This window comes from Thalassophryne amazonica, chromosome 3, assembly GCF_902500255.1.
Source record: "Thalassophryne amazonica chromosome 3, fThaAma1.1, whole genome shotgun sequence".
Lineage (NCBI taxonomy): Eukaryota > Metazoa > Chordata > Actinopteri > Batrachoidiformes > Batrachoididae > Thalassophryne > Thalassophryne amazonica.
Genome location: NC_047105.1, coordinates 123249471 through 123271291, shown reverse-complemented (window position 1 = coordinate 123271291; position 21821 = coordinate 123249471). Strand labels below are relative to the sequence as shown.

At 43.2% G+C, this 21821-nt stretch overlaps 1 protein-coding gene across 1 annotated transcript in view; it reads left to right on the top strand.

Annotated features, from left to right (window-relative positions):
• The first annotated feature begins 540 nt into the window (after positions 1 to 540).
• si:ch211-112f3.4 (EF-hand and coiled-coil domain-containing protein 1) overlaps positions 541 to 21821 on the top strand; it is a 46541-nt gene continuing 25260 nt past the window's right edge. The window contains exons 1-4 of the mRNA XM_034167403.1: positions 541 to 1233; positions 15185 to 15626; positions 15708 to 15842; positions 21565 to 21644. Coding sequence (XP_034023294.1) covers positions 681 to 1233; positions 15185 to 15626; positions 15708 to 15842; positions 21565 to 21644 — 1210 coding nt within the window. The 5' untranslated portion in view covers positions 541 to 680. The remainder of the gene's footprint in view (positions 1234 to 15184; positions 15627 to 15707; positions 15843 to 21564; positions 21645 to 21821) is intronic.

The following is a 21821-nucleotide window of genomic DNA, read 5'->3' as shown; positions in this document are numbered from 1 at the left end:
CTCGACATTTTGGCCATATGGCCTGTTTCTCTGTGCATGATTCAACACACAGGTGCCCGAGTGTTGAAGGTCCCAGTAGTTGGAGAAGGCCAAGGGGATTCCCACGTTTCACCTGGCTGAGGCAGATAGTTGCTAATGTTTGAGAATAATTTCATCCTCATCTGTATATTGCCACACCCCTTCCATTCTTATTCTTTCTGTTCCGACAATTCAGTTCATATCTTTCAATTTCAAAGTCCACTCCCTTCTCACCACTGATCCAAGTCTCTGACATAACTATTGTATTGAATGTCACGTGGAAATGTCCCATATACATAGACATCAAGTGTGATCTTCATTTGTTGTCTCCTAAATGTTTTCCTCACTGTATCTGACATGTGATCCTGTTTTTTTTTTTGTTTTTGTTTTTTTGCAGCTGGCGGAACAATATCCGTTCTTTAGTTGCAGCTGTCACGGTTATTTGGTACAAACCGTGCGCTCAGTGTTTCTGCGCAAACAGGGTGGAGTCGGTGGATGTGCACTTTCTCAGACAGCAGAGGATCCAACCCTGACGCGATGCGTCAGGAAGGAATCCAAGGTGAGGTTTCCTGGGAATTTCACCGTGCGCGGCGTGGTTTTGGGTTTAAGTACCATCTGCTGACCTAAAATCAGTTTTAAAAGCGTTTGGCTGATTTGCACTAATGGCTCTGTCCTGCGTCCAGCCTGCGCCGCGACCGGCGCGTAAAAGCGAGTGGCTCCGCAGCACCTTGGCGCACTACCACCGGCCGGACTTGGGTGCCGAGAATGAAATCGTGGTTCTGGCCACGGGAATAGATCAGTACCTGCAGGAAGTCTTCCACCACATTGCTCACCCACACGGGAACGACACGGTGGCCGCGGAGGACTTCAGCGCGCTGTGCGCGGTGCTGGGGCTGGCGGAGCAAGGAGAGAGGAGGAAACGGGAAAACGGAGATGAAGAAGAGTTCAGGGATGTGTGCTCGGGACTGCCCCCGCAGCTGACCTTTAAAGAATTCCACTGGCGCCTCTGTGAGTATTTCCGTGTGCGCAGCGCCCGTCATGGCACCGGAGACTGCGCCTGGCGCGTCCCCGTCACTGAAGACACGGAGCTGATAGAGAGACAGATCCGCCTACGGTGGCCGCGCGTCAGGAGGAGAAAGTGCGTCAGTTTTGATCTGCGCGGTCAGAATGGAAACGTGACCAGAGGCCGAGAAGACCGAGAGCCAGCTCAGCCAGGTACCGAGTCCGTGGATTTACGCACAGACTATGGATCCTCAACCCAGTCTCACGTTTGTAGGGATCCTCTGGGAAAATCAGCGGAGATTTTGCCTTAACTGACTCTTAATACACTTATTCAAGATTGATATAATGCAGTAATAACTAGATTTATTGCAGGTGGAAATATGAGTGGCAGTCATTGGCGGCTGGTGAAAAACAGTCTTGGTGGGGCTGCTGTGCCAATAGATTCCCTTGTCTTGTCCAGTACAGGCATTCAAGAGAACAGTCGGAAAATTACTACAATTCCACAATAATCATTACATGTCCTTCTCAAAATCAGCAGTTTTACAGATAAAGTTAACCATTTACAGCTATATCAGGCCCCATTTCTACTTTGGAAAGGAACAGTATCAAATACAACACTCAAGTTCTTGAGCAAAGAACATTTCACTATTTGACACCAATTACACACATAGTACACCAAACTGTACTGAACTGCCGATATCTTCAGACAAACAGATCCTGGGGTTCACAATGACACCGACCTTAACATAATAGAAAATATCACAATGTTCATACCACCTTCCAAGAGAGAGAGAGAGAGAGAGAGAGGAGAGAGAAAGAGAGAGAGAGAGGAGAGCGAGAGAGAGAGAGAGAGAGAGAGAGAGGAGAGAGAGAGAGAGAGAGAGAGGAGAGAGAGAGAGAGAGAAAATTAAGGTAATATTTTGCATGACATTATGAGTGGAATGGAGGCAAACTAAAGAAGCTTGAAAACTTAAATAACTTGACTAACTAATAACACCAAAACCTTTAAATTAAATTGGTTAAAATTAATTAACAGTGTAGAGGACAAAGCAAATTAAGTACACAAAACCACTTAATTAAATGCGTTGCTAAACTTGGGTTTGTCTGACTATAAGTGTCTTGTGTGTACTCAGTGGCTGAGTTAGAATTTCTTTTAAAAAACATGCAAATTGCTATTTTAGGGTTTTGTTTTGTTTTGTTTTTAAACTGAGCAAATAATTTGTTTTAGACTGTGGAATACTCCAAAGAATATTTCACTTCTGTGAACTGATCCTCATAACGTGTAAAGTGAAATCAAAATACCAGCATGGCTACAGCTTTGAACACTGTTACAAACAGCCCCGGCCTCCCCTATTACCATTATAACTGGTCTGCTGTCCCAATAAAGATCACAGCTTTGACCCCCTAAAACAAATAAAAAAAACATCACTCATTCGTTTTATCTTAAATTTTCACCCTCGTTTCCACACCAGGAGCAACATTCGGGAATAAATCCGAGCAGCTCGTCAGCTCACCTGAAGAGGTGGATTCGCTCCTTTCCACCCGCGTAGATCAGCAGCCTCCGTGACGTGTGCGCGCTGACAGTGTGAATGAAGCCTGACACGGTTTATAACGAGTCAGACAAACGTCTCTCCTCCAACCGGGATGTGCAATTGTCATTAAACCACGAGAAAGATCTGATGTGCGCACCTCCATGCGCCTCCAAAAGGATCCCCGCCAAACTTTGGTGCCATTGATTTAATTCGTTTTTGTCCCGTTTTAAACCTCGGAAGACATAACGAGCAGGAGTCCCAGAGTTCTTCAACTTACTCCAGCAAAACACACGGAGACAAAATAAAAATAAATAAATATAACCCAAATGTCGTCTCGCTCTTCCTGACTGACTGACAGCTGCAGCGTCACGTATATCACTGACTGTAATCTAACGTTCCCGCATTTATGTAGCAAGGGCTAAAATTCCAGCGCCCCAAAGCCATTAATTTTGGCAATGTTGATTTGCCAAATATTTATTAATTTTCCCTAGTAACTACATACAATTGGTTATTTCGCTGCACTTCAAGGGCGCTTTGAATGAGCGCCCAAGACGAGGAACGTACGTTTTCTGCTCCTGTCGGTGGAAATGCACTGTTGAATGAGAGTCAGTTGGAGGAAGTGTTGTTTTAATCATTCATATTACATGTAGGCACATACTATTAAGTAAAACTGACACTGATAATACTTTTTAAATATATATTATGACTTTTCCCCTCCACATCTAGGAGGGCAGCGCTAGAAAAGAGTGCCTAGAGCGCCCCCTATGGGCCAGCCGCCACTGGTGGCAGTTTTTGATGGACTGGACGCACGCTGTACCTGTGTGCAGTGCATCCTTGAACATGCTCAGACCCTCACATAGGGAGTATTTCATAGATGATGGATTCTGTGTTTGAAACAGTACTGATAGATACATACAAGATCCATAACCTAAATAAATTAGAGGGCCTTGTAGTTGTCAAACTGCGTTGAAGGGGTCATGTTGTCCAATGCTTTTTACAATTGTAGTTGTGGTATAATTAATTTTCTTGAAAGTGCCACAATTCTGACTATGTCAAATTTTTCCTTCTATAACAGTGGTGTCCAAACTATTCCACAAAGGGCCAAGAGGGTGCAGGTTTTCTTTGCAGCCACTGACTCCAGCAGGTGATATCACTGATGAACTCATCCCACCTACTCAGAGTGATGTTAATCAGTGAAATAACCTGCTGGAGTCAGTGGCTGCAAGGGAAACCTGCACCTTCTTGGCCCTTTCTGGAATAGTTTGGACACTGCTGTTCTATAAATAACATTTCTATGATGTATGTCATGAAAATCCATAACTAGACTTCCCATTGCTCTGCCAGACTCACTGACTGTGTTTCAGTTCAAGAGCCACATACTTCGAAGGCTGCATTCTACAAAAATCTGGCCTTTCAAGACCAGAGAAGCTGAACCAACTATTCTGAAATGAGATGATCTAGCCCATGGAGCATTTTGTAATTACATTATTCTGTCCTTGCCACTGTTGCCTAGCAACCTTGACAGCTGCATATGACAAGCTTGCATAGTACGCATAATCCATACTATGCAAATTAGTAATCATTTAGTCAATATGTATTTGTACTTTACTTATAAATGTTACTTATATAATTAGACATATGGAACCCAAAATTGTCCTTTGGCTCATTCTCTGTTTGAACTTCAGCAACTCGTCTTCACCACATCGAGATGCCTAAATGCATTGAGTCGCTGCCATGTGATTGGCTGATTAGCTTTTTCTGTTAACAAGCAATCGAAGAGGTGTACCTAATAAAGTGGCCAGTGAGTGTATAGTCTATCCATCAGTCACGCATGCAACTTTAGGGCATGTGAGTCCCACTCACCGAAACCCCTATCACATTTATTAAGAGATGGTAGTGATTACCCACATACAGTCAGGAGTGCATTTATATAGCACTTTTCCATCTGCATCAGACGCTCAAGGCACTTTACACATCAATGCATCACATTCAGTCCGATGTGAGGCTGCTGCCATGCAAGGTATCACTACACATCGGGAGCAACTCGGGGATTAAGGACTTTGCCCAAGGGGCCTTAGTGAATTTCAGGTCAGGCTGGGATTTGATCCGAGGACCCCGTGGTCTCAAACCCAACACTTTAACTACACATCACCTCCCCTAAACAGTGACAGTGACAAAATGATGGAAATTTTGCCTCTGTACACCACCGCAATGAAGATGAAATTATGCATTCAATTAACCTTAATTAGTAAAACTGGGGTATAAGTTTTGATATAATTTCTGAACCTTTAAATCTTTAAACTTATTCAGCTAACACTTTATTGACATGTCACCAATATAGTTTCATTTCGTTTGATCATATTTTAATAAATATTGTGGGCTCCGTAATAATTTTTTTATGGGGTCTGACCAGACCCCAGTTTAAGACAATGGCGTCTTGTTGGATTCCACAGCTTTTTTTTTTTTTTTACCTTTGTGTCAATTTTTTTTATAACTACCCCACAGTCAGATCAGTTTTCATTCAAGCTGACTGCAACTGCAGTGAGTAGGTATTGAATTTTGTATTGAAAAGTAGTGTTCAAAAGATAGAAAAAAGTTGTCAGTTATTTAAAAAATGAAATATGACTTATGAGCAAGAAGTTCATTTTTTTTTCCAAAATAGTTGTAAAGTGACCGTGTTGAGATATATTTCAGATACTTGTAAGAATATAAATAAATAACAGTACTACAACCCCAATTCCAGTGAAGTTGGGATGTTGTGTAAAATGTAAATAAAAACAGAATACAATGATTTGCAAATCCTCTTCAACCTACACACAAAGACAAGGTATTTAATGTTCAAACTGATAAACTTTATTGTTTTTGTGCAAATATTTGCTCATTTTGAAATGGATGCCTGCAACACGTTTCAAAAAAGCTGGGACAGTGGTCTGTTTACCACTGTTACATCACCTTTCCTTCTAACAACACTCAATAAGCCTTTGGGAATTGAGGACACTAATTGTGAGTGTCAGGATTGGGTATAAAAATTGGGTATAATAATTGATGTAAATAAAGTTTAGGACTTGGAAATGTTCTTGTATCCATCCCCTGCCTTGTCAAAAGAACACTGTCTGTATAAGTGGTGTTTTGTATTGAAAATAACTAGAACATTGCCCGTGGGATGCACAGTTCAATTTTCAGTTTCAATTTATTTTCCTTTATATAGTGCCAAATCACAACAGAGTTGCCTCAAGGCGCTTCACACAGGTAAGGTCTAACCTTTCCAACCCCCAGAGCAACAATGGTAAGGAACAACTCCCTCTGAGGAAGAAACCTCAAGCAGACCAGACTCAAAGGGGTGACCCTCTGCTTGGGCCATGCTACAAACATAAATTACAGAAATAATTCACAGAACAATTCATGGATGAATATACAAGAATTGCTGTTGATGCACAGGACAGGAGGGTCGCCAACACAAACACAACTCCCATCTCTGGATGGAGCTGAACCTTACACAGAGAAAAAACAGAATCAGGCATCAGAAAGATAGAAAATACTGTATAATTTGCCAGCATTAATCAACAAGAAAAACAGAAGAAATACGATACCATACAATACACATTATTATCCCCTTAGGGAAATTTGTCTTGGACTCATGCTAAGTGCCTTTACAAAAGGAAAACAAACAAATACAAATAGAAACACAGCCACATCTATAACAAATTAACATGACAGGAAATCAAAAGAGACACCGTAAGTGTTGCACACTTCCAGTTTTAGACATTATTGTTTAGCAATTTGATAGACATGGGGACAGATGAGTTTTTGAGTCTATTCAGTCTGCTCCGAGGGACTCTATACCTTCTCCCAGAGGGAAGGAGAGTGTACTCTGTATGGAGGACATGAGCTGTATCCGTCAGTATCCTCTGAGCTGCTTTCAGAACAGACTCTTCGTAGAGTGAACTGAGAGACTGATATTGTTTCTTTCCAGTTATCTTCATTGCATTTTCAATTTGTCTGTTAAGTTTTGTTTTAAGTTGTACAGAGAGGTTGCCATACCAGGCAGTCATGCCTTATCTGACTAGGCTCTCTAGAACTGCCTGGTAAAACAACATTATTTTTTGATTGACTCCATACAAACAAAGTCTGTGGAGGAAGTAGAGTCTCTGATGGAGTCGAGAACACAGACTATCCACATGTACAGTCCAGCTGAGAGTGTTGTATGAGCTGACCTGGTCAATAGGAGTACCATGTATGACCACAGGAGTATGGTCCCCAACAGTCCTTGGGTCCAGAACCATTTCCTTGGTTTTGTTAGCATTTAAAACCAAGTGGTTGTCATCACACCACTGCACAGTGTTTCACTTCAGAGAAATACTTTGTTCAGTAGGCTCAAAATGGCTGTCATCAGAAAATTTAAAAACAAAGTTATTACAGTAGTTATTTGTACAGTTTTTGGTATAGAGCGTGAAGAGGACAGGAGAACTAACACAGCCTTGTGGTACACCTGTGCTTGATGGTTTGAGTACCGAAAGAGCTCGGTTAACTCTGACTTGTTGTAGTCTATTAGTTAAAAAAGAATGGTACCATCTAATTAAAAATGGGTTGACATTCATTTCTTTTCGCTTAGACAGCAACAGGTATGGTTGTAATGTATTAAAGGCTGAACTGAAATCAACCAGTAAAATCCGTGCATATGCAGTAGGATCTTCCAAGTGCTTAAGTGAAAGGTGGGTTAAGCTGTTGGTGGAATCATCAGTGCCTCTACCCTGCCTATAAGCAAATTGGAATGGGTCAAGTACAGGATTGACGTCCATCTTGAGAAAAGATAGCATAATCTTTTCGAAGCACTTGCTTACATGTTGTTAAAGCTATTGGCCTATAGTTGTTGTTTTCAGATGAACATGATTTTTTGGCAATTGGAACAATAATGGATCTTTTCCAGAGAGTTGGTACAGTATGAAGGTCTACAGACTGCTGGAAGACAGGACACTAAGCAGGGCCAGTTCTTCTGCACATGCTTTTATGAGCATGTGCAGAGATACCGTCTGAACCGATGGATTTTTTTGTGGACACCTTCTTAAAGATTGATCGGACTCTCCGTGGGTCAATTACAATCCTGGTATTTTGGTCAGCAGGAAGGTTTTCCAAAGTATTCTTGCCATCATCCGAAAAATCTTGTATTTCAAACCTCAAAAAAAAAAGTCATTTGTTGCAAGTGTCTTTTTAGCTGGGTTCATGTTTGTTATTGTCTTGATGTTATCCCACAGCCTTTTAGTGTCTGATTCTCTAAAGTTCTTTTCAATAGTTTGCCTGTGTAGTATCCTGGCCTTTTCCAGCAATGTATTAAGTTCTCTTTGTACTGCTTTCACACTCATTCTGTCTTTGTTCTTAAATGCTATTTTTTTCCCTGTTGATTCACTCTTTCACCTGTTTAGTTATATACGGCTTATTGTTTGGATACACTGTAACTTCTTTCTTGCTCATAACACTGTCTACACAAAATTTAATGTAATGTGTTATTGTTTCGGTGGCTTCATTTATTTCCATTTCATGGAATATTTCCCAAGTAGTGCAGCGAAAAGATCCTTTAAGCGTCTCCATATTGTCTCTGTCTCATAAAGTCACTTATAAAGCAGGATCAGCTGGATAGCATTATGGTGCGAGTTTAAGAGCGGGGGCTTTGATTTGGCAGTATAAGCATTTTTCACATTGCCATAGCATTTGTCCAACACTTTGTTTCCATGTGTGTCACATTTTACATATTGTTGAAAACCAGGGAGGGATAGTTCTAATTTGCAATGATTAAAGTCTCCCAAAACAAACACTGGAGCTGCCGATGTACGTTGCAGCTGTTTATGAATGCATTCGGCTATAAGGCTTGCTGCTCTTGCTGCATTCCCGCTGGGTGGAACATAAACAATGCAAATAATTATATTCCCAAACTCCTTCGGGAGATAGAAGGGCCTCAGTGACAGACACAGTAGTTCTACATCCACTGTACACGTGGTCTCCCTCATGGTGTAGTGCCTGCACCAGCTGTCATTCACAAGCAGACAGATCCCGCCCCCTCTGCTCTTTCCTGACAGCTCAGATCTGTCCGCTTGGATAAGGGAGAATCCTTCAAGCTCGACAAGAGATTCAGGGATGTCTTGATGAAGCCAGTCTCAGAAAAGGCCAACACTGTTGTGAAAGTGTAGTGACACGGACCCACAACAGGGGGCGCAAATGAACGGTCAATAGATGAGCCAAAAGGTAACAATTTAATGTTGTGAAACGTGCACAACGAATATACAGACAATCTCAGAATATAATTACAGTCAAATTACAAAGGTGACGTGTGGGCAGGCTCGAGGATAGAAGACATCTGTCCTGAGAAGAGCCGGAACCACACGATTTCCGCCCCCACAGAACCCGGTGAATACTGGAGCCGCCAAGTCCCGAATTCCCAGGTGATCACCGTCCCTGACTGTCGGATCTGGTACTGCTGGCGAAGAACAAAGACAGTCAAGTGTGGGTGTGTGTACACCCAGTAACAACAGCGGTGGGAATGCCACCTCCACCTCTCACTCAATATGTTGCAGAGTACCGCAGTGATTCCTCAGGGGAAAAGAGTGCCGTCCTGCACTCACTCAGCCTCCACAGAAAAAGGAACCGGTACTCCTGCAAACACTCACAATATACAGATATATTGCAAAAGACACAAACGGCTGAGGATATTACCTCCAATGAAGTATGATATCTCGGCGATGAGGTGGAGATGACGTCTGGTCTTTATGGAGTGCGATGATGAAGAATGTGTGACAGCTGTCAGGAATTAATGAGTGACAGCTGTCACTCCCGGCTGTGTCCGTGGCGGCAGCGCCCTCTCGTGCCTGAAGCCCGCACTTCAGGCAGGGCGCCCTTTGGTGGTGGGCCAGCAGTACATCCTCTTCTGGCGGCCCACACAACAAACACGCCTGCTTCCCGGTATTCCCAGTAAGCTTTGGTGTTCATACGGAGCTCTTTGATCTTGTTTTTTAGCCATCTTAAGTTGCTAAACAGTATGCCGGGTAGTGGAGGTCTGGTCCCTCTCCGCCGGAGACGCTGACGTATTCCCCCTCATCTGCCTCTCTTTCACTGTCTGCCAGTTGTTGGTTGTACTTTTACAACATCGGGGAGATCCGCTGGTGCTGTTATTCTGTTATTATTAGTATTTATGTTAAATACTAAGGTGATCGCCAGCCGCTATCCCTAAGCTTCACTAAAAGACCCAGAATTTAGGTGAGGTTGAGGCCGCGGCCTGCTCCAAATACTAATAACATGAATTAAAAGAGTAAAAAGCATAAAACAAAACTGTACCAGTATGCTAGCCATATGAAAGGGAAAATAAGTGCATCTTAAGTCTGGACTTGAAAGTCTCCACAGAATCTGATTGTTTTATTGACGCAGGGAGACCATTCCACAGTACAGGGGCATGATAAGCAAAAGCTCTGTGACCCGCAGACTTCTTATTCACTCTAGGGACACAAAGTAATCCTGCACCCTGAGAACGTAAAGCGTACGTAAGGTTTAATTAGGTCAGCTAGGTAGGGAGGTGCCAGTCCATGACTAATTTTATCGACAAAATGGGTGTAATGTGGTCGAACTTTCTGCTTCATGTCAAAAGTCTGGCTGCAGCATTTTGAACCAATTGGAGAGCCCTAATACTAGACTGCGGTAAACCAGAAAATAGAACATTGCAGTAGTCCAATCTAGAAGATATGAATGCATGGATCAGGGTCTCAGCATTAGCCATAGACAGGATGGGACGAATCTTCGCTATATTTTCCAGGTGGAAGAAAGCAGTCCTAGTAATATTTTTAATATGGAGGCCAAAGGACAAAGAAGGATCAAAAATTACCCCAAGGTTCCTCACGTTGTCAGTGTGATGTATGACACACGAGCCTAGGTTGAGTGTTAACTGGTCAAATTGATGCCGATGTCTCACTGGACCAAGAACCATCATTTCAGTCTTTTCAGAGTTTAAAAGTAGGAAGTTTCTAGACATCCAATTTCTCAATGCTGCAAGGCAATCTTCTAAGGATTTTATGTGAACGAGATTACCAGCAGTTATCGGCATATATAACTGAGTATCATCTGCATAGCAGTGAAAGGTAATCCCAAAATGCCGCAATATGTGCCCAAGGGGTGCTATATAAAGGGAGAAAAGCAGGGGGCCTAAGAAAGACCCCTGAGGAACCTCAAATTTCATGTCACTAAGGTTAGAGGTAGTGTTACTTTACAAAACACAGTGAGAACTCCCAGCACTCCCAGTAATACCAAAATGATTCTCCAGCCTATCAAGTAGAATATGATGATCCACTGTATCAAATGCAGCACTGAGATCTAACAGCAGCAGAACCGTAGTGGTGTCCGAGTCCATTGTAAGCAGAAGATCATTCATCACTTTAGTGAGAGCTGTCTCAGTGGAATGATATTTTCTAAAAGCAGACTGCAGTGGCTCAAAGAGATTATTCTCAGTAAGTACAACAAGCACAGCTTGTTTGTTTTATTTAAATTCCACAAAAAAAAAAGAAGAAAAAATACAATGAAGGCATCTGAGGGCTGATGCATACCCTCCACAATCAAAAAAAATATAGATGTGAAATGGTTCTTTTCATTTATTTATTTATTATAATAATTATTGTATGACTTCACCATATAATGTCATTATGAAGTCATTCATAACAATCAGTCACAAATATTTTGCTGCTCAATATGTTTTAGACTCACGGTGGCTGTATACAAAGCAGCTTATTCCACACTTCCTTATCCTCAGCTAAGACTTCTCACTCTTCCTGGGGGATCCAGAGGCATTTCCAATGCACTGGGAAATATGGTGCCACCTAGAAAGTATTCACAGCACTTCACTTTTTCCATATTTGTTATGTTGCAGCCTTATTTCAAAATTGAGTAAAGTAATTGTAAAATTCTACTCACAACACCCCATAATGACAATGTGAAAAATGTTTGTTTTTTTATTTTTGCAAATTTATATACGAGGTCTCTTAGATAATAAACCGACCCTTTTATTTTTTTTTTAACTATATGGATTTGAATGACATGCGATTACACCAATCATGCTTGAACCCTCGTGCGCATGCGTGAGTTTTTTCACGCGTGTCGGTGACGTCATTTCCCTGTGGGCAGGCCTTGAGTGAGATGTGGTCCCGCCCTCTCGGCTGAATTCCTTTGTTTCACACGCTGCTCGAGACGGCGCGCGTTGCTTTATCAAAATTTTTTCTGGACCTGTGAGGAATATCCGAGTGGACACTATTCGAGAAATTAAGCTGGTTTTCTGTGAAAAGTTTAACGGCTGATGAGAGATTATGGGGTGTTTCTGTTGGTGTAAGGACTTCCCACGGAGCGGGACGTCCTGCAGCGCTTCCAGGCGCTGTCGTCGGTCTGTTTCGAGCTGAAAACATCCTAATTTAAGGCTTAATTCACCCAGGACATCGTGAGAAAACAGAGAAGATTCAGAAGAGGCCGGCATGAGGAATTTATGCGGACATTCCACTGTTTAAGGACATTTTTTTAATGAAAGACGTACGCGCAAATTCGCCGAGTCGTTTCCGTGACGACTCGGCAAATCTGTGTGCGCCGCGACAGGAAAAAACACCTCCGTGTTGAAAACCATTTGTAGAATTCAGGCGGCTTTTAATGGCTTTCAACAAGTGAGTAACTGAGAAATTGTTTAACAGCTTGGGCATGTTCCAACTTGCCCATTAAGATTTCCAACGGAGGTATTTTTCCTGCCGCGACCCCCCGCGGTCGGGTCCAGCCCGACATGCGACTCTGCCCGCACGTTCTTTCATTACAAAATGACCGTTAACAATGGAATGTCTGAATAAACTCCTCATGCCGACTTCTTCTGAAAGTTCTCTGTTCTCTGACGACTTCCTGGGTCAACAGAGCCTGAAATGTGGAAGTTTTCAACTTGAAACGGCGAGACGCTGCCGCCTCGAAGCGCAGATCGCCGTCAGGCGCCGTGGACTGTCCTTAAAGCGACACTACCAGACCAAAATCTCTCATCAGCCGTTAAAATTTTTACCGAAAACCAGCTGAATTTATTGAATGGTGTCCACTCAGTTGTGCCTTACAGTTTTGAAAAAATTTTTATCAAACAAGCAACAGTCTCTGAGCCATTCCTAAACAATGAAAAAATCGACGAGCGGGTGGACGACCTCCTCTCTCAAAGACTGCCCACAGGCGAATGACGTAACCCGACAGGCGTGAAAAACTCTTGCATGCCCACGAGGGTTCAAGCATGTCTGATGTAATCACACGTGATTCAAATCCATATGGTTTTTGAAAAAAAATAATAAGGTTGGATACTTTTCTAATAGACCTCATATATATATATATATATATATATATATATATATATATATATAAAAAACTAAGAAATCACGTGTACATAAGTATTCACACCCTTTGCTCAATACTTTGGCAACAATTACAGCCTCAGTCTTCTTAAATATGTTGCATATGCTTGACACACCAGTCTTGAGCAGCTTTGCCCATTCGTCTTTGCAGAACCTCATCTCCATCAGGTTGGATGGGGAGCATTGGTGCACAGCCATTTTCAGATCTCTCCAGAGATGTTCAATCAGATTCAGGTCTGGGCTCTGGCTGGGCCACTCAAGAACATTCACAGAGTTGTCCTGAAGCCACTTCTTTGATATCTTGGCTGTGTGCTTAGAGTCATTCTCCTGCTGAAAGATGAACCATCACTCCAATGTGAGGTCAATAGCGCTCTGGACCAGGTTACCATCCAGGATGTTTCTGTACATTGCTGCATTCATCTTTTCCTCAATCCTGACTAGTCTCCCAGTTCTTGCCAGTGAAAAGCATCCCCACAGCATGATGCTGCCACCACCATGCTTCACTGTAGGGATGGTGCCGAGTGTCCCCCAAACATGACATTCATGCCAAAGAGTTCAATCTTTGTCTCATCAGACCAGAAAAAAAATTGTTTCTCATTGTGTGACAGTCCCTCAGGTGCCTTTGGACAAACTCCAGGTGGGCTGTCATGTGCCTTTTACTAAGGAGTGGCTTCTGTTTGGCCACTCTACCATACAGGCCTGATTGATAGATTGCTGCAGAGATGGTTGTCTTCTGGAAGGTTCTCCTCTCGCCACAGAGGAAATGCTGGAGCTTGACAGAGTGACCATCGGGTTCTTGGTCACCTCCCTGACTAAGGCCCTTCTCCTCAAATTGCTCAGTTTATACAGGCGGCCAGCCCTAGGAACAGTCCTGGTGGCTCCAAACGTCTTCCATTATGGATGATGGAGGCCACTGTGCTCATTGGGACCTGTAAAGCAACAGAAATGTTTCTAAATCCTTCCCCAGATTTGTGCCTTACGGCAATTCTGTCTCAGAGGTCTACAGACATTTCCTTTGACTTTATGCTTGGTTTGTGTTCTGACATGCACTGTCAACTGTGCAACCTTATATGTAGACAGGTGTGTGTCTTTCCAAATCATGTCTATGGAAACAGGATGCACCTGAGCTCAATTTTGAGCTTCATGGCAAAGGCTCTGAATACCTATCTACATGCGATTTCTTAGATTTTTTTTTATTTTTTTTTATTAATATTTTAAATTTGCAAAAATCTAAAAAACCTTTTCCACATTGTCATTATAGGGTATTGTGTGTAGAATTTTGAGGAAAATAAAGAATTTCATCCATTTTGGAATAAGGCTGTAATATAACAAAATGTGGAAAAAGTGAAGAGCTGTGAATACATTCCAGATGCACTGTATAATCCTTCCAGTTTGTCCTGGGACTCTCTCAGAGCCTCTTCACAGTTGGATTTGCCTGGAATGAAGAACTGTATTGATTTATAGTCCTTCTAAGTTTCTTGGTGGTCTGAGATACACAAAATAAGGTGTTGTTGGACCATGTTTTCCTTAAAAGTACACCAAAATCTAATTCATGCTTCGCTCCCCAGACCCCTGACCTCATGACCCCCCCCCCCCCCCCCCCCCCCCCCACCACCACCACCACCCATTTTAAGGATTTTTCTTTATGTGTCTCTCACATGCCTGAAAAGCCATCACCATCTCATTTAGGTCCTTCAGACTTTATTTTCAGTAAATGGTTCTGGGGAGCATTAGCATGGCTAAAACCCTTCACCTTCTCGGGAGCTTTGCTCCCAGATCCCCCCCACCAACTACAGCCCTCTTAACCCCCCGCTATTTTAAGCATTTGTCTTTATTTGCCTGTCGCATGCCTGGAATATCCTCACCATCTCGTTTAGAACCTTCAGACTTTTTTCCAGTAAATGGTTCTGGGGAGCATAAGCATGGCTAAAACCCTTCATGTAATTTACACACTAAATAGTCACTGATTGACTTAATGAGCTGTCAAGGTGTGCACTGCCTCTCACTTTAGCGTTCCTGATTTCAGTGTTGACTCAACATTTAGCATCTCCTGTTTCAGTGTCAGCTAGAATGAAACAAATGTCTACCTTCTATTGAATGGAGAGCCCTTCTAGCTGGTAATTGTTCCAATTTGGATGTTGAATCATTTACAGGACCTTTAATAGCAGAAGTACATTTCACTTGAGCTGTGCAATAAGTGGATTCCACTGTTGCTGTGTTTGTAACATTCTTCTCCATCTGCAGAGGAGGTAGCAGCCCTGAGGGAGTTGGTGGAGGACCTCCGCTCGGCACTGCAGGGGAGCGATGCTCGCTGCCTAGCACTGGAGGTGGCTCTCAGGCGACAGAGGAGTCATACCCTTCCCACTCCATCTACTTTAAACTCCACAGCTTTAAACACCTCAACTTCTATTACCTTCATTGAGGGAAAACTGAAACCAACAACCAGAATTAAGGGTCTCTGCAGCGGTGCAGGAGGTGATGTAGTGAGGAGGGTGGTGAGGAGGTGCAACATCCGGGACCCCCTCCTCAGGGAGCTCAAGCTGATACGTTCCTCACGTGATGGGCAACTGCAGGAGGCCATCAGATTTAATGAACGCCTGGAGGAGGAGCTGCGCTGGGCCTACCAGCAGGTGCAGAAGCTTCAGGGAGTGGAGGCTGCTGTGAGGAAGGACAACGCTCGGATTAGGTGGGAAGTGGCTTATTATTGTTATTTGGTTGAGTGACATCTGAGGAGTACAAAAGATGACATATGGGTGATCCTTTTCAGGAGGCGGGCAGAGGAGGCACGGAAGGCCCTGAGCCTGGGTCTGCAAAGGGTTCGCCTGATCCAGGAACAGGCTCAGTCTGTGCCGCAGCTCCAGTACAGGATCAGTCAGCTGGAGGCTGAACTGCAACAGTATAGGTACAAAAGACGAGTGCAAGAAAGAGCATGTGTGTGTTGTGCATGTGAAAACAATAATTCAGCACAACATCTGTTGTGCAGATTTGAAATTCAGTGCCCAAAAGCCAGCTCAAGTTGCACTTGTTCCTAAGGAGTGCTGAATACAAACTGGAGTTAACTTTCAGCAAACACACCTGCATTAATATTTAACAAAGACTCTGTTCTTACCCCCCTCAGGGACAACATTCTATGCAGGTTTTTATCAACACACAATGCCACAGAGATAATGCAGATCAACCTGTCTTTTTTGATGCAGTGAACAGCTTTACTACACACACACACACACACACACACACACACACACACACACACACACACACACCACACACACACACACACACACACACACACACATGCACACATACACACACACAACACACACACACACACACATACACACACACACACACATGCACACATACACACACACACACCACCAACACACACACACACCCACACCACACACACACACACACACACACACACACATGCACACATACAGTCAGGTTCATAAGTAATTAGAGAAAGTATTTGTAATTTTGCTTCTGCATACGTACAAACACAATGAAGTTGAAATGAAACAATCAAAATGTGCTTATTGTGTAGACTTTTAATTAAATGACATAACCATTTAGGAATTAGTGCCATTTTATACAAAGACCCTCTATGTTTAGAGCCCAAAACGAATTGAACAAACTATATTAGAATTATTTTTAATTGAAATAATCACTTTTGCAGCCAATTTTCTCTTGATAAGTCAGGGGATGGATCCATAAACTTTAAAGATACAGGTTGATGGTCTAACTGCTGGGCATTGCTGCCTGGTACCTTTGTACAAGTGTAACACCTCTGTGAGTATAAACGGGTCATCAGCTGGGGACCACTAGAAATGGATGTTTCACTCCTTTAAACCCAGTACAGTTGTATGTAAAAGTTTGGGCACCCCTGATGATTTCCATGAGTTTCCATTATAAATTATTGGTTGTTTGGATCTGCAATTTCAGTTAAATATATCATATAGCAGACAAACAGTGATATTTGAAAAGTGAAATTAAGATTATAAGATTTACAGAAAGTGTGCAATAATTCTTTTAACAAAAATAGGCAGGTGCATAAATTTGGTCACCCCAACAGAAAAAAAAAAAAAATAAAAAAAAAATAAAACACATCAATATTTAGTTGATCCTCCTTTTGCAGAAATAACAGCCTCTAAATGCTTCCTATAGCTTCCAATGAGAGTCTGGATTCTGGTTGAAGGTATTTTGGACCATTCATCTTTACAAAACATCTCAGGATTGTTGGTTTCCGAGCATGGGCAGCCCGCTTAAAATCACACCACAGATTTTCAATAATATTCAGGTTTGGGGACTGAGATGACCACTCCAGAATGTTGTACTTGTTCCTCTGCATGAATGTCTTAGTAGATTTTGAGCAGTGTTTAGGGTCATCTTGTTGAAAGATCCAGCCCCGGCGCAACTTCAACTTTGTCACTGATTCATGAACATAGGTCTCAAGAATCTGCTGATATTGATGAGAATCCATGTGACCCTCAACTTCAACAAGATTCCCAGTACCTGCACTGGCCACACAGCCACACAGCATGATGGAACCACCTCCAAATTTTACTGTAGGTAGCAAGCGTTTTTCTTGGAATGCTGTATTCTTTTTCAGCCATGCATACTGCCCCTTGTTATGTCCAAATAACTCAATGTTAGTTTCATCAGTCCACAGCACCTTATTCCAAAATAAAGCTGGCTTGTCCAAATGTGCTTAAGCGACTCTGTTTGTGGCATGTACGCAGAAAAGGCTTCCTCTGCATAACAGCATCATACAGCATCTCTTTCTGTAAAGTGCGCTGTATAGCTGAATGATGCACAGAGACACTATTTGCAGCAAGATCATGTTGTAGGTCTTTGGAGCAGGTCTGTGGGTTGACTATGACTGCCCTCACCATCCTTCGCTTTAGCTTATCTGAGATTTTCTTGACCTGCCACTTCGGGCCATAATAGTACTGTGCCTGTGGTCTCCCCCTTTCCTCACTATGTTCCTCACCGTGGAACTGACACCTGAAATCTCTCAGATAGCTTTTTGTATCCTTCCCCTAAACCAGAGGTCTCAAACCGGTTCCAGAAAGGGCCAAGAGGGTGCAGACTTTCTGTGCAACCACCCACTCCAGCAGGTGATTTCACTAATTAACATCACTTTGAGCAGGTGGAATCAGTTAATCAGTGAAATCACCTGCTGGAGTGGGTGGTTGCACAGAAAGCCTGCACCTTCTCTGCCCTTTCTGGAACCGGTTTGAGACCTCTGCCCTAAACCATGATGTTGAACAATCTTTGTTTGGTCAGGTCATTTGAGAGGTGTTTCGAGGCTCCCATATTGCCACTCATTAGAAGAGATACAAAGAGGGGAAACATTTGCAAATGGCCACCTTAAATACCCTTTTTCATGATTGGATTCACCTGTGTAAGGAGGTCAAGGGTCAATGATCTTACCAAAACAATGTTGTGTTCCAATAATTAGTGCTAAATGTATTCAAATCAATAAAATGACAAGGGTGCCCAAATTTATGCACCTGTCTAATTTTGTTTAAATAATTATTGCACACTTTTTGTAAATACTAGAAACGTCATTTCACTTCTCAAATATCAGTGTGTCCATCTGCTATATGATATATTTAACTGAAATTTCTGATCCAGACAACCAATGATTTATAAAGGAAAATCATGAAAATTATCAGGCGTGCCCAAAGTTTTGCATACAACTGTACATCTCCTGGTGGTTTAGCCATGGCAGGGATCTCTCCCTGCCACCCCCTGCTGATGCCCTAGGTGTTATTCAGCCCCCAATGTCTATGGTTCCCCTTAGCCATAGCCAGAAGCTGCCCTTCTCCACCTGCTCAGCCAGATCTTTGATAGTTTTCTGGTATCCCTCTCCTGTGCATCCCATGTTGTGGAGTAGAGGAGCAGTTAAGGACCTGACTAAGCACCTACATCCCACTTCAATAGGGCACGTGATAGCTTTTCACACAGCCTCCCTACATTCCACCGTCAGGTCTGCTTACTTGGAAAGCTTCCACTCACTGGCAGCCTCCATACTCTCCTCTCACAGGACAGTGAGCTCCACCAGCAGGTTGGTCTTGCATGGCTCTAACCACATAATCAGGTCTGGCTGGAGTGATGTTTCTATAATCTCTCTAGTGAACTGGAGCTTTTATCCCCCACATTGACCCTCATGGTCACTCACTACTGGGTGAGTGGAGTCTTGATGTTTCTCTCTGGTGGGGGGTGTTGATGTTCTCCCCGGCCCTTTCAAACAGGATGGGATATCTTGCTGGATTAGGAGGTCTACTGTTATCTTCCTTTCTACATGACTCTGCTACCTCTGCCAGCTTCCTCAGCACCAGATCATATCACTAACTGTAGCGGGATTGGAACAACACTGTCTTGCAGGCTGACAGGATATACTGGAGGCTTGCATTGATGGCAATGCAAAGTGGACAGGTCTCGTCAACACCAAACCATTGGTGGAGTTTTCGGAGACAATGTAGGGTGTTGTAAGTCAATTTGATAATGAAGCTGAGCCTGGCTTGGGAGATCTTCCACAGCTCAGAGCATGACATGGGCCTGTCTGCGATACCTTTGTACAACATCCAGCTTCCTTGCTGGCTCTGAGATGATGCTTTGATGGTAAGGTGTTCCTGCTCTGTCCTGCCACCACCATGGCTCTCTGCTCTTCCTTGGAGGCCTTTGACCAGAAGAGGAGGGCCTTGCCTCTCCCAAGGCCTGCTCATCCCTCCTGGACTCTACCAAATACCTTGAAGTGTTTCAGTCTGCTGATTGCCATGCCAACCTCTTCCTGGGCCAACCACTTCCTCTCTTCGTATCTGGGAGCCAGGTGCTCTCACCAGCTGGTCAGTGGATTCCCTCAGCTCCAACACCATCCAAGCCTTCTTCTGTTTGTATCCCAGGCTGATGGATCGCAGCGGCAGTCGTACCGTGTTCCTGCCGAAGAGGACTATGTCTGATAGATAGATAGCCAGTCCCAACTACTTCCTGATGAACGAGTTTGCCAGCCTGTTCATCTTGTCTGTCACTGAGGAGGGGTCTTCGCTCATCTCCAGAGGCCACATCACCACTGGGCACAGTATGAACTGGTAGCTCCATACTTAATACTTGTGGGGGAGCTGGCTCTGATTGATCCTTGCCAGGCCATCTGTGAGCTGCTTCCACACTGCTTCCCCCATCTGCCTGTCAGAGAGCTCTTCAGTGTAGGCTTGACACAGGGTATGGATGGGTTGAATTACTAGCAATGGGATCTCCTCACTGCCTACGACAAAGATGGTATGGTCGCTCCTAACCCCATTCCTGAGGAACAAACTATGCAATTTGGCAAATTTGATCTTCATCATTTGTACATACTGCTGTCTGGAGAATGGTGGTGATGTCATCTATATAGCCTCTCATTGGTGACAGCCTTTGACCTGATGGCAGCTTCACTCCTCTGACCATCTTGCTTGTCCCGATTAGGATGATCTCGAAGGCTGCAACAAATATGATGGGAGCAATTGAGCACCCCATGGCAATGCCCATTTCCAGCTATTGCCAGCCTGTAGTAAAGTCCTGATGGTACAGCCAAACCACATGCAGGTTGCAGCAGTTACAGGGTGACAGGGTTAATCCAGGACAGTACACCAGTCTGTCGCAGGGCCACATATAGACAGGCGAACACATTCACTCTCACACGTACACCTGTGGTCAACTTAGAGCCATCAATTCACCTCACCTTCATGTCTTTGGAAGTGGGAGGAAACCAGAGCACCCGCAGGGAACTCGCATGAACATGGGGAGAACATGCAAGCTCCACACAAAAAGGACGAGGCTGGAAGCAGTCCCAGGACCTTCTTGCTCTGAGGCAACATTGCTAAACACTAATCCAGCATGATGCCCTCATATCCATAAATTATTAATAAATACAAACAAAATAGTACGGTGTGGTAACTCTGTCTGGAGTAGGCAGACTCCCACGACAATCTTCTGTGGCCATGGTTGGAGAAAATGTGTATTGTGCTTTTTTTTTTCTTTTTTTGACTGTTGCATTTATGTTGGATGGGAAGTGAGAATGATTTTTGTACAGGAGAACTGATCAAATCTAGGCACATGTCTCTCCTGTGTATTCTGGCAAACTGTTGCTGAAATGTCATGCCTTCTTTTTAGGAAACATCTCTGTGCCACTCTTCCATGAAAACTGGAGATGAAATAGGTCAAATTTGAACATGCACAGTTCCTCCAATCATGCAACCCAGCCACTAAGGCCACAAACATCTTTAGAGTTGTATGTGGTTATTTGTTATAAATAACAGCTATGAGACTGATGATAATGAAATATTTTTGGGGACACCACAACCCAGAAATGATATATAGTATTTATCTGTTATCTACTGTAGTAATGTACTATGCAAAACTAATGTCACTTTTTTTCTACCTGCTCCTCAGAAATCCAGCACTATGAATGAATCAGCAACATGTTAGATAAAAACCTTCCAGTCTCCTTGTAAAGTGTAAAACATTCATTAGAGTCCGAGTCTCTGGGCAGTGCTGCACTGATTCAAGATGCACAAAGCAGCACAAATCTGCACTTAATTTGCAGGTATTTGAGGTACGATTACTTATACCCCCCTCAGATCCTGCTGTATCTGTATCCCTGACCCCACCCATGAGCTTGCCTGTCCAGTCGGAGCTGGAGACACCTGCACTAAAACAGGTGAGTAACCAGAAAACTGAGGGATCTCAGAACAATCTGAAATAAGCAAAAATAAGTGATGTTAATGTGAAAAAATATTTTCTTCTGATTTGTTATATTTTGAGCCTGAAAACAGAGCTTGATTAAAATGTCATTTTAGATTTAGGAAATATATTTTTTCTTTTTAAATTACCTCAA